Source organism: Dama dama, chromosome 12, assembly GCF_033118175.1.
Source record: "Dama dama isolate Ldn47 chromosome 12, ASM3311817v1, whole genome shotgun sequence".
Classification (NCBI taxonomy): Eukaryota; Metazoa; Chordata; class Mammalia; order Artiodactyla; family Cervidae; genus Dama; species Dama dama.
The window spans coordinates 89,805,460-89,819,347 of NC_083692.1; the positions used below are offsets into that span (position 1 = coordinate 89,805,460).

At 42.1% G+C, this 13,888-nt stretch overlaps 2 protein-coding genes across 3 annotated transcripts in view; one reads left to right on the forward strand and one right to left on the reverse strand.

Moving 5' to 3' along the window:
• Positions 1–1,770, reverse strand: part of ERO1A (endoplasmic reticulum oxidoreductase 1 alpha) — a 50,614-nt gene extending 48,844 nt beyond the window's left edge. For both annotated transcript variants that reach the window (XM_061158075.1, XM_061158074.1), the window contains exon 1: positions 1,519–1,770. In XM_061158075.1, the coding sequence (XP_061014058.1) occupies positions 1,519–1,632 (114 nt within the window). In that variant the 5' untranslated portion in view covers positions 1,633–1,770. The remainder of the gene's footprint in view (positions 1–1,518) is intronic.
• Positions 1,650–13,241, forward strand: LOC133066720 (uncharacterized). Its single transcript, XM_061158077.1, has 2 exons — positions 1,650–2,066; positions 12,898–13,241. The coding sequence occupies exons 1-2, from the start codon at positions 1,704–1,706 to the stop codon at positions 12,964–12,966; spliced, it is 432 nt and encodes a 143-aa protein (XP_061014060.1). The 5' UTR covers positions 1,650–1,703; the 3' UTR covers positions 12,967–13,241.
• The last annotated feature ends 647 nt before the right edge of the window (positions 13,242–13,888 follow it).

Below are 13,888 nucleotides of genomic sequence, written 5' to 3' on the forward strand. Positions count from 1 at the left end.
ACAAGCCAGGCACCCCTGCAGCAATGGCAAGGAGTGATGGTGTGGTAACTCAAGGCAGAAGTGGTAAGAAGGACAGGCAACAGGAAGGAAGGCAAGGCTACAACCAGCAACAAAAAAAGAATCAAAAGGACTTTGTGGCCAATGCTAACAGAACCAGAGAAGATTTGAACTTTTATTTCCAAACCTTAGGTGAAAATTTGCTTTTTTAGTTTCTAGCAATATTTACTAACCGAAAAAAAAAAGAACACCAAGGATCCCCGCCTCTCCTCAAGTCCCAAAGAACATGATTAACTAAACTGTGAGCTCTTCAGGGCAGGAATTATGCCACTGTATTTCTGCATTACAAGTTCTCAGATCAATTTATATAGTGTTCATAAATGTTTGCTGAATGGATCATTTGCACCTCCCCTTTTCTTTCTCCATTTTTTAAATTTTCTCTCTCTTTCTGATTTGGTTGATACATACATATCGATATGTTTGTCTCCATTTTTGTCTTCATGTTTATTTGTTACCATCCTCTTTCTCCTCTTCTCACCCCTATCCCTTCCACTACTGACCATAATAGAACTAAATAAGTTAACAGTAAAATCTACTTAAAAGGAACAATTTGGATACCCATCCCTCAATGTTGTATAAAATGTCATTTTTATCGACAGAAATCAACCAAAAGGTGACTTTTAATAACAATGACATTAAAATATCACATCTTGTGGATACCAAGAACCTGTAAGTTTCTTTGAATATTTTCTCAAGGAATCTACATTTCTTACTAACCGAAGGAAATAATTATAATAATCTTGTTATCAAACTTGTACACTGAGGACCGGTCTCCCAATTGGGACCAGCAATACGGACGCCGCGGTAATAGAGTTCCACTACATTCAGGAAAAGGAAAGGACACGGGGCAACCGCGGCCCCAAAGACACCAGGCAGTTGAGCTTAAGACACAGAAAAACCACACGAAGCCATTCTCCAGCCTGACAGGAAGATCTGAGGGCAGCCCTCTTCAAAAGTCCGTTCTGACCAGAAAGGGTGGAGAAGGGACCCAGCAGAGGCACAGCCCACGCTGTTCCAAGTCAAATTGGAAGTTAAAAAGACCCAGGTTCTGTGAGAATAACAAATACTGAGTGTGTGTGTGTGTGTGTGTGTGTGTGTGTGTGTGTGTGTGTGTGTGTGCACGCTTCTCGGGCAGGAAAGACCAACAGAGATGCACAAACCAATTAGGTAGAAACAGACAGCGGGGCACCCATGCCTCTCGCCCCAAGCCTGATCAGAAGCGCGGGAGGGCGCCCTGACATCGGTTCTGGGTCTTCGGGTGGCGGACCTGTTCACACCAACCCAGGCGAGCGGCAGAGGACCCAGCCCCGGCCAGGGAGCACAAACACACCGGGGGCTTCTTCCGGAAGGGTGGAGAAATTAACACCCCTCCGGCGCCCCACCTGCCCGGGCGCGCGGGACGCAGCTCAAGGCAGAGGCAGGGGTCCCGGGACCCGCAGCCCCGCCGCGCACACCGCTTACCTGGCAGAAGCACCTCTGCGCCGCCGTCTCTGGGGGCTGCTGCTCGCCGTGGCCCGAGCCCAGCAACCCCACGGCGACCAAGAAGCCGATCAGGAAGCCCCAGCGGCGGCCCATAGCCGCTCCAGCCGCTGGTCGTGCCTCGCCTCGGAATCCCCAGCGCTCGGGAGCAGGCCGTGCGTCCGCAGATGAAGCCCGCGCGGGCCAGCCCCCGGCCGCGCCCCACCTCCCGGCCGCCTCCCAGGCCCGCCCTCGTCTCTCCTTCCTCTCAGAAGCCGCCACCTCTCGTCGCAGCCTGCGGACGTGCCGGGGCGCCCGCGCGGGCCGCCTGGGACCTGAGGCCCGCTTCCTTCCCCGCGCGTGTGGCTGACGCACCAACCCTCTCCCCGACTCCGCCTAGCCCGGAGAGCCGCGCCCGCCCCCGCCCCGAGTCCCCTGAACGCCCCGGGCTTGGGTACCCGACCAGGCTGCGGCCACCAGCCCCGCGCGGGAGTCGGGGTCCTCCCAGCTCCGAGAGCCCGAGCCAACGCTGGAGGGGTCTGTGTCTTCCGGTAGGGCCCCGCCCCAGCCTCCTCATTCCCGGCCAGTCCTTCCGTATCTCGATGCGAGGAAATCAAACCGTGAATTACGTGTCCACGGTGGCCCTGGCTGAGTCATAAAGCTGAAAAGGATACTTGTGATCAATACCAGGGCTGCGTACGATGATTTTCTAGTAGTCACATCCAAAGAGCAAAAAGAAGCAGGTGAAATTAATTTTAATATAGATTTATTGAAACCAATATATGCAAAATATTTCAAAATATACTCAATATTCAACGATTCATAATATATTTTACAGTTTTAACTTTGAAATTTGTCATGTATTTTATACAAACTAGCCACATTTCATAGTCAAGTGTGGACCGAGGTGGGAGATCACTCTTTATTTTATAGGAGGAAACAGGCCCAGAGAGGTGAGGGGATATGACCTAGGCCTGGGAGCTGGCATGAGAGAGCCAGGTCCTCTGAGACCAGCCCTGGGACTGGTCCGTCAGCTTTTTTTTGTTTGTTTGTTTCTTAAAGGATACATTTTTCGAGGTGAAACTGGAAAGCTATCCAGCGTCTTACACATTGCATTAAAAGTTAGAATGTTTCGATTTATTTATTTTTTTGTAAACCGTTTTTTGTTTTTTCTTAAAAAGTCATCTCTTATTAACTTAACTCTAGGATATGGTAGACCTAAAATAGGTTTTATACTCCTATTTTTCTGAGAAAAATAGGCATAGGATTTATTTACATTATTAAAAATCACTTAGTGTGGTAGAGGTGAGACTCATACCCTCTGCTCTGACCATGAATGCCAGTGAACATGTAATTAAAAAGTCACCCGTCATCTGATACCCTGGTGGGCAGGAGTATCTCTGATCTTAGTATCTACAACTTGATTGTTAATACAATCACTCTCTTTTTACCTGGAAAGTTGTCTTTTCATTATACTGTGTATGGGTTCTCATATCCCTCTAGGGACAGACCTAACTCATTCGATCCCTCATCATGGGTCTTCCTGGTTTCCTCTTCACCTGGTTCCAATGTCTAAATTAATTTCAATTCAATAAACTTACTCTCTGCCAGAATGAGCCTGACATCAGAGATACAAAGATGTATGAGACCCAGTCCGTGCACGTGGATGGACAGCCCGTGGACTTTAGTATATCATCTTTTATGACAGCTCTACTTTATGTCTCTATTCCTGAATTGTGATCTCTTTTAACTCCTTAAACAGGGATTATGCCTGTGACTCCCAAAAATATTTGCATGCATTTGTAAAATGAATGAATATATTTCATATGCCTAGAGTATTAACAGGCTTCCCTGGTGGCTCAGACAGTAAAGCATCTGCCTGCAATGCAGGAGACCTGGGTTTGATCCCTGGGTTAGGAAGATCCTCTGGAGAAGGGAATGGTAACCCACTCCAGTATTCTTGCCTGGAGAATTCCAAGGACAGAGGAGCCTGGCAGTCTACAGTCCATGGGGTCGCAAGGAGTTACACTCTTACACTCTTGAGCTACTTTCATTTTCAGAGCATTAATGTCTGAAGATTAAGCTATCAAAATGAGAGACACCATGTGAAAAAGGGGAAACTAAATGAATAAAGCCTAAAATTGCAGAAAGAAACAGTCTCAACATGAATCAGCTCTGAATTTCATGCTGATGTAATAGCCCAAAATTTGGAAGAGTTTAAAAAACCTCAATATTCCCATGAAAAAGGCTCTATTCCATAACTTAAAACTCTTGCCCAGAACAGATTTCTAGCAAACATATCAGAAACAATCACCATTTAAGATAATCTTTTTTATTTTATTGCCTCCCCCCCCTCCCCCAGCCTTATTGAAGTATAATTGACAAATAAAATTGTAAGATAATTAAAGTGTATATCTTGGTGATTTTGACATACATAGACATTGTGAAAGGATTTCCACCATCAAGTTAACACATTTATCATCTTATGTATTTACCCTTCTTCCCTCTCTTGGTGAGAGTATTTAAGTTCAACTCTCAGAAAATATCAGTGATACATTACAGTGTTATCGACTATGGCTACCGTGTTACACAGTAGATCCCCTAACTTCATTCATCTTAAAGCTAAAAGAATGAACCCTTTTACCAACTTCTCCCTGCTTCCCCCACCCCCTTGCCCCTGCCAAGTGCTTTTCTACTGTCTGTTTCTATGACTTTGACCTATTATCATTCTACATATGAGTGATGCCATGCAGTACTTGTCTTTGTCTAGTTATTTCACTTAACACAGTACCCTCAAGGCCCATGCATGTTGTAGCAAATGGCAGGATTTTCTTTCTCATGCTAAATAATAGTCTGTTGTATGTGTATACCACATCTTCTTTATTCATTTATCCATTGGCAGACACTTAGGTTGTTTCCATACTTTGGCAATTGTGAATAATGCTGGGTGAAAGTGGAAGTACAGATATCCAGGGAATTCCCTATTTGCCCAGTGGTTAAGACACTGTGCTTCCAATGCAGGGGGCATGGGTTTGATTCCTGATGGGGAAAGTAAGATCCTACATGCTGTGTGGTGTCAAAAACAAACAAAAGGAAGTATAGTTATCCGGGCATAAACCCAGAAGTGAGATTGCTGGATCTTATTTTATTGTCTTGATAATTATAATTATTCCTTTCACATTTGTAAGGGATTTTAGATTGTATAAATGCTTTCACATACTTGAATGTTTTATACATACTGTACAAATATTACTGACATTTCCCTGAGAATTCTTTGGGTTGGTCCTTTGTGTGAGCTCACTTCTTCAACTCTGCCTGCTCTGACATCATCTTGTCTATGTTAAGGCCCATGAAATAACTGATTAGTCATCAAATAACTATTTAAGAAGCATCCACAGGGTACATAGTTCAACCTTGGATTTCTGAAAGTCCAGCTTCTCATCTATTATAACTTCACTAAACAATATCAAATGTTTTAGAGATGAACAAGGTCACCACCTTGTTATTCTAATACTAGCAATTATAACAATAACATGACTTAGATTTAATGTACACAGCATTTCTTGATGAAATTCTGATTACTCTGCAAACAACAGCTATTATTATTTTTTTTAATGACCAAAGCAGGAAATGGCTTGAGGCCAATTTCTCAAAATGGGACATGGAGATTTTTGTGAGAAGCTTCTCGCTACATAAAACAATTTCTGACGTTGAATAGACCAGAAGGAAATGATTAAGGAAAAAAATGTGGTCAGGGAAAAAGATTATTATGACACACAAGAGGAAGAAAGGCTAAGTAAAAACCTAAAGGTTTGTGCTGGTATTTGGTTAGATCTATTTATGTAGTATTTACTGAATGGGTGTGTGCAGATGCTGTATCAGTAGACTTTCTGTTGAGCTGCTTGACATCATCTGAGTTGGAGAGTTGTTTTGCTCAGTCGCTAAGTCACATCTCTTTGTGACCCCATGGACTGTGGCCCACCAGGCTCCTCTGTTCATGGGACTTCTCAGGCAAGAATACTGGAGTGGCTTGCCATTTCCTTCTTCAGAGGATCTTCCTGACCTAGGGATCAAACTTGCGTCCCCTGCACTGACAGGCAGATTCTTTACCACTGAGCCACCAGGGAAGCCCACGTTGGGGAGACCTGCCACCTAAGTTCTGTCATCATCTTCTTTACCTTGGGTTCCTGAAAGAGCAAACTATAGATAGTAACTGACTTCACTTCTTAATTTCCCATTCACACCTTAGCCCATTGTGCAGTCTGGTTGCCAACTCCACCTTCCTACTCCTCTTTACCTGACCTTATCTCCAAATGCAATTACCATTTCTCATCGAAATAATAACACCTCCATTGCTTCGACAAAGCTGATTCCTTCTTCCTTAGATTGAATTTCTATGTGGCAAACACTCTAGGTCCTCCTTATAGTTCTCTGATATTATGTAACTGTCTCCTTCATGGGCTCTCCTTTAAGATGTGAGTCTTCCCCAGGATTCTATCCTTTCTTCAGTGCTTTTCTTTATCTATACTCTACCTTGGATAAACTTGCCCAATCTCATGATTTTAAATATTTCCTTTATGCCAATAACTCCCAAGTCTGTTTTTCTAGTTCAGATCTCTCCCTTAAGCTTCTATGGGACACAGCCATCTGGTTTTCTCACATTACCACGTACATATGTAGACAGCAAGAAATCAGGAAGTCAGTCTCAGTTTCCCCCCTCTCTTCCACCTCCCATGATCTACTGATCTGGGATCCATGTAGATCCATGATCTACATGATCCCACCAGTTCTGTCATCAGTTTATTCCCTCCTCACCATCCTTATTTTTTTTCTCACCATCCTTATGACCTAGGACTAGTTTCAGCCCTGACTGTTGCTCACCTGATTTATTACAATATTTCCCCAGCTGATCACCCAGCTTCTAGGCTTGTACTTCGCAAAAAACAGTCTTCCCTGCTAACCTGATTTCTCAAAAATGTAAATTACACCTCTGTCTAAAATCTGCATGCTCTTGATCTGGTGCTTCTGAGAATTAAATTCAAGATTCGATTCGCAGCACAACATTTAAGGTCCCCACTATTTCTCCAGCTTCATCTCCAACACCTCTCTGCCTTATAGCTAGTGAACTGCTATTATCCCCATAGAGACATTGCTGGGCTTCGCAGGTGGTGCTAGTGGTAAAGAATCTGCCTGCCAATGCAGGAGACATAAGAGGCGCTGAGTTCGGGCCCTGGGTTGGGAAGATCTCCCGGAGGAGGAAGTGGCGACCCACTCCAATATTCTTGCCTGGGGAATAGACACAGGAGACTGGCGGGCTACAGTCCATAGCGTTGCAGAGTCAGACATAACTGAAGCGACTTAGCACGCATGCGCAGAGACCTTGTTTCCAGATGCCACATCTTTGCTCCCCCTATTTCCACCCCTGAAATGTTTTCTCCCCTGTCCCACACCCATCAACTTAATACACCTGGCTAACTCCTTTAAGGGGCTTCCCTTGTGGCTCAGCTGGTAAAGAACCTGCCTGCAATGCAGGAGACCTGGGTTTGATCCCTGGGTTGGGAAGATCCCCTGGAGAAAGGAAAGGTTACCCACTCCAGTATTCTGGCCTGGAGAAATCCCCAGTCAGACAGGACTGAGCAACTTTCACTTTCAACTGCTTTACGATTCAGCTCAGGCAACTGCTACCTCCAGGAAATCCCCCCTAACCCCTCCTCTGTGGTTGTACAGATTCCTCTTCTTTGGTCTCATAAGAGCATATAATTGTGCCTACCACATGGAATCAAATATATACTTCTATGTAGGTTTTCCATATTCAACAGGTGAGTAAGGAACTTGCCTTTGGTAGTCTCAGTTTTCCCAGCACTCAGCATTATGTTTGTGCTTCACAAGCTGACTCTGAGTGAGTTAGTCAACTTACAAACAAATTAACTAACGAACGTAAAAAGATACTAACAGCATGAGATGTCACAGGGCAGTGTATGATTACAATTCAAACAACCACTATAAACTTAGAAACAAAGCGATCCTTTTGGGCAGAAGTAATTTTGAATCAGGGAGAGGACAGAGTAGAATTGGAATTGACAATAGAAAATTAACAAAAGGTATGGATGTGGGAAAACTGATGACAGTAGAATCTCAACTACTAATTGATTCATTAGAAAAAATAAAAGAAAGTTATCTAAAATTCATTTAGAAAACATTTCAAGATCAGGACTCTCCAGTTAAGAAACAGGGTGGCTACAACCCAGGGACTCTAGACTCAGCATGATTCCAAAGAGAGAGGAAATTCTAAAATGAAAAAGTGTAGATTAAGTGAAATCCCTCCATGCTGAATGTTAAAATTCCTCCCCAACCTTCAGCAGACCACCTGTAATGCTCAGTTCCAAAACTGCAGACCTTATACACTTCTTTCCACTCACCCCATCACTCCTGAACCTTTTCTCTTCCATTCTAAAGGGTGATTGGAGTCCCTGGTGGTCCAGTGATTAAGAATCTGCCTTCTAATGCATGGGATGCGGGTTCGATCCCTAGTAGGGTAACTAGCGGGCTGAGACAAACAGCTTGTGAACCCCAGTGAAGACCCAGAACAGCCTAAAAAAGAAAAATAAAAAGGAATTGGAGAATTTTCTAGGAATAAACAATGGCATCAAAAACAAGAAGACAGCTGGTCCCTCCCACTCACACTACTGGTTTGTTTTTTTTTTTACTTTAGTGCCTCACTCATCCTATGATCAGAAAATCAAAGCTCACCAGATTAAGGAAAGCCTCCAAAGTAAAATAGGCCAAAATAAATAGGAAAAAGGGAACTTTGAAGAAACAGAGAGGGAAGAAAGGAAGACAATCAAAAAGCTATACCAGAATCATCAAGGTCATAAGAACAGGATTACATTGAAAAGAACAAGCAAGGAATAAGAAAGAGTTCTTGGAAACTAAATATATGGTAGCTAAAATAAGAAGTTTCAGCAGAAACACTAGAAGAAATATTGATGAAATCTTCTAGATGGTGAAATAAAAAGACAAAGATGTAGAAATAGATAAGAAGAGATGGGGAAAAATTAGAGAATTAATTCAAGGAGAAGAGTCTGATTAATAAGAGTACCACGAAGGGAGAACATACAAACAGAGGTGACCTTAGAAGTAATTCAATAAAATAACCAAAATGGAAGAATGGTTATCTAGATTCACTGGGTGCACTGAATCCCCAGTCAGTGGATAGAAAACTCTCCTAACAGAGACAAAAAGTTCAGAAAGAAAAAAAGAAATCCTGGTTTCTGAGAGAAGATTGAGAATCAGCAAGGCACTGCAGAAGCCCTGGAAGCTACAGTACAACGGAGCAAGGCCTTCAACATTCTGAGAATTCTATAGCCAGTTAAACTGTTAATTAAGTAGCAGAGCAGAATTAGGATATTTTTAGAGACGAAGGATAATGTACATTTTTACTCCTTTCTCATAAAATCACTGAGAGGGTATGATCCAACCAAAAAACAGAATAAGCCAAAAATGAGGAGGCCTGGGTATCAGGAAAGAGAAGATAGTACACAAGAGGAGGGTTAGGGAAGTTCCAGAAGAGAGTTACACAGCATCCCTACAGAACCCAGATTAGAGCAAGAAGACCGTGGCCTCCAGGAGGGGTTTCTCCAGGAAAATCAGGACAGGAGGGACACCTGATGTGACTTTCTGAAAAACACTATTCAGAGAAAAATTGGTTTTAAAAAAACCCAACTAAACACTTTTTAAAGTAAGGCAGCTTTTAATCACAGGAAGTTCAAAACAGTTTTACAATAAACCTAATGTAACTATAGCATATTGTTTGACTTGCGAGGCCTCACAGTAAGATAAATGCTGGACAGCAATTTAACCAAAACTTGTGTATATTGTATATGGGAGGTGGAGGTAGGGAAAGTGGGAATCTGGAATAATACAAAAGTGCTGCTGAGTCTTTATCTTTCTTATTAGGAAGTCAAAAGACAAATCCTAAAATTGATCTAACAAGAAATAGCAGCATAAGCATACGACTTAAAAATGCGGTGGCAAAAACCAAAAAAGAAAAAAACACATGTTAATGAATTAAAGAATGGATCTCAAAGGTAGAATAGGCTGGGGCAATGGACTCTTTTTCAATCTAAGCCTCATAGTACTTAAAAAACTTTTATGTATTACCTTGGTCAAAAAAGGGTATTTCCCACAAGTCTAGGAATTCGCCTTCTTGTTCTACCTCAACATATTACTGCTCAACCATAGATGCATTCAATTAAGTGCATTCTGATAAGTATTTGAGGGTAGATACTTGGAATGGAAAATTTCTAAAAATTCTAGTGTTGTAGCCGATGTGTGAGCAAGAAAAAGTAGTTGCCACTTGCCTATCCGGTACCGTTTCCCAATTTCTCTCTAGAAAAATATTAGTACTTATCGTATTAGTTATCCTTCACCATGTAACAAATGATCACAAAACTTAGTGGCTTAAAACAACAAACATTTATTATCTTCAGTTTTTGTAGGCAGTTACTTGCCCATTTGGTACTGTTTCCCAATTTCTCTCTAGAAAAACACTAGTTTCTATCGTGTTAGTTATCCATCACCGTGTAACAAGTGATCACAAAACTTAGTGGCTTAAAACAACAAACACTCGTTATCTTCAGTTTTTTGGGCCAGCAGTTCAGGAACAGCTGAACTGGGGTGCATGACACAATCTCTCATGATGTTGCAATTAAGCCGAGCGCTCAGTCATCCGAAGGCTTGCCTAGGCCTGGAGGCGCTGCTTCCGAGATGGCTCACTCACATGGCTGTTGGCAGAAGGTCTCAGTTCCTTGATTGGCTGCTCCTTTCCATGAGAGTCTCTCCACAGATCTGCTGATGTGTCTTCTTGGTGTGACAGATGGCTTCCCTCAGAGGGAGTGAGGAGGAAGCCCGAGTGCCTTTTATGGCCTAGTCTCAGCGGCTGTGTTCCGTCACTTTCACTTCATTCTCTTTGTCCAAAACACATTGCTAGATGCAGGGGAGGGAAATTAGGCTCCACTTCTTGAAGTAGGAAGTATCAAAGCATTTGTGTACATATTTTAAAACCACAACACCTAGCAATGATACATTAGGTTAGGAGACTATCTGTAAATGATTTATTGAAGACCTAAATACATCTCATCATTGTTCGTTATGAAATCACTTTTAATGATCCTTTCCTCGATAACTAACATGTGGCCTAACTTCTCACCTCACTTCTTCTCTGCTCTGCAATATTTTAAGTGCCTTGAGAACTGATGACATTTCTTAGTCTTTTTGTATCCCTGTTTATCTATCACAGTGTCTAACATGTTCACAAATTTATTCAATAGTATATATATGTGTGTGCGTGTGTATAGATGCTTTCAAATTGTGGTGCTGGAAAAGACTCTTGAGACTGCAAGGAGATCAAACCAGTCAATCCTAAGTGAAATCAACCCTGGATATTCATTGGAAGGACTTATGCTAAAGCTGAGGCTCCAATACTTTGGCCACCAGATGTGAGGACCTGACTCATTGGAAAAGACTGTATGTTGGGAAAGATTGAAGGCAAAAGGAGAAGGGTGTGGCAGAGGATGAGATGGTTAGATAGCATCACCAACTCAATGGATATCAATCTGAGCAAACTCTAGGAGATAGTGGAAGACAAAGGATATACTGTCCATATACATGTGTGTGTGTGTGTGTGTGTGTGTGTGCATAAAACCATCTTCTGAGGATACAATAATGAACAAGAAATACTCATAGTTCTTGTTCTCTTAGAGTTTATAGTCTACTTGGGGAAAAGATACATTTAATTGCATTTAAACATTTGAGCACACTTACGAATGTATAATTACCAATTAAGTTACATTTTCTGATGGACAGGGATACAGTCTTAGAGATGTGTATAAAAAAGGAACAGGACTGTTCTGTTGTAGGCATAGAGAAAATAGATAGGAAGTTCAGCTGAAGTGGAATTTTGCCATATGGGTGAACAAGAGTCAAAGGAGTCTAAAATTGGTGTGTGTTGAACTAACACACCAGTACTTATAAATATTTATTGAACTGAATCAAACTGAGGTGCCTTTTTTTTTCCTTTGCCTCTTTTTCTCTTCTTCACTTCTAGATGTCAGGGGTGAAATACTCTGGTATGGATAGACTAGTTTGACCAGAATAATTGCAACTAACTGGGAGGAGGGACTAACCCTGCTCAATCCACCTTCCTTGTTTATTGTCTAACTGCAATTTTCAGTTATATTTGGAAAAAACAGAATAGAATATTCACACAATGTCCATAAGATTTTTTCCCAGTAAATTCAAAGACATCTTTTATATTTTCTAATATTTTAATTTCCTAACAAAATTTCTGGTAGTTAAATTTACTTAAATTTGAACTTCATATGCATACATAGGATATACCTATTTAAATTTGAACATCAGAGCCGCTGGATGAGATGACAGCAAACAGAATCGGGAATGTCACTGATTCTGTTGAAACAACTATAAATTCTCCCCAGGAGTAATGCTGAGAAGAGGTACAGCAATGTGGACCTGTACCACAAAAATTGACGTCATTTCTACTCTTAAATAATTTAAAATAACACTATTGAATACTTGGGGCTTCCTTGGTGGCTCAGTGGTAAAGATTCTGCCTGCTAGTGCAGGAGATGCAAGAGACATGGGTTTAATCCCTGAGTTTGGAAAAGCCCCTGGAGAAGGAAATGGAAACCCAGTCCAGTATTCTTTCCAGAGTAAGATACGATTGAGCATGCACACATGTATTGATAGCTTGGAGACACACTGTGTTGTTTAATATTCATGATATCCCTATGAGATAGGTAAAACATTATACTCATTTTACAGAGATTTTTGAAAGATTAATTTGTCCAAAAGCACAGAAATCTTAAAGACAGTTCTATCAGGTTTCACGTTCCTTAATCAGTCTACTTCAGCATCTTTATCTTGTGCCCCTCATCTCCACAACCCATCCCTTCCGGTCTCATTGGCCTTCTCTCTGTTCCAAGAAATGAGCCAAGCCCCTTTCACCTTTAGGGCTTCCCTGACAGCTCAGTTGGTGAGGAATCCACCTGCAATGCGGGAGACCTGGATTCCAACCCTGGGTTTGGAAGATCCCCTGGAAAAGGAAAAGGCTACCCACTCCAGTATTCTGGCCTGGAGAATTCCATGGGCTGTATAGTCAATGGGGTCGCCCAGAGTCGGACACTACTGAGCAACTTTCACTTTCACTTTCCTTTCACCTTCAGATCTTTGCATTAGCTGTTTCCTCTGTTTGGAAGGTTTTTCACAAGTTTCTTGCATGGCAGGCTCCTTGTCTCAGATATCTGTCCTAAATTAGTTCTCTTCATCTAACTCTGTAACACTACCCTGTTTTATTTACATTAGGTACAGCGTGTATTGACTATGCCAAAGCCTTTGACTGTGTGGATCACAATAAACTGTGGAAAATTCTGAAAGAGATGGGAATACCAGACCACTTGACCTGCCTCTTGAGAAACCTATATGCAGGTCAGGAAGCAACAGTTAGAACTGGACATGGACCAACAGACTGGTTCCAAATAGGAAAAGGAGTTCATCAAGTCTGTATATTGTCATCCTGCTTATTTAACTTATATGCAGAGGACATCATGCGAAATGCCAGCCTGGATGAAGCACAAGCTGGAATCAAGATTGCCAGGAGAAATATCAATAACCTCAGATGCGCAGATGACACCACCCTTATGGCAGAAAGTGAAGAAGAACTAAAGAGCCTCTTGATGGAAGTGAAAGAGGAGAGTGAAAAAGTTGGCTTAAAGCTCAACATTCAGAAAACTAAGATCATGGCATCTGGTCCCATCACTTCATGGCAAATAGATGGGGAAACAGTGGAAACAGTGGCTGACTTTATTTTTCTGGGCTCCAAAATCATTGCAGTCATTAAATTAAAAGACGCTTACTCCCTGGAAGGAACGTTAAGATCAACCTAGATAGCATATTAAAAAGCAGAGACAATACTTTGCCAACAAAGGTCTGTCTAGTCAAGGTTATGGTTTTTCTAGTGGTCATGTATGGATGTGAGAGTTGAACTATAAAGAAAGCTGAGCACGGAAGAATTGATGCTTTTGAACTGTGGTGTTGTAGAGGACTCTTGAGAGTCCCTTGGACTGCAAGGAGATCCAACCAGTCCATCCTAAAGGAGATCAGTCCTGTGTGTTCATTGGAAGGAGTAATGTTGAAGCTGAAACTCCAGTACTTTGGCCACCTGATGCGAAGAGCTGACTCATTGGAAAAGACCCTGATGCTGGGAAAGATTGAGGGTAGGAAGAGAAGAGGATGACAGAGGAAGAGATGGTTGGTTGGCATCACCGACTCAATGGACATGGGTTTGGGTGGACTC

Coding starts and splice junctions, on each gene's coding strand:
- LOC133066720 (XM_061158077.1), top strand. CDS start 1,704: ATGAAGCCCGCGCGGGCCAGCCCCCGGCCGCGCCCCACCTCCCGGCCG. Junction 2,067..12,897: donor GGAGGGGTCTGTGTCTTCCG/GTAGGGCCCCGC, acceptor TATTTACATTAG/GTACAGCGTGTATTGACTAT.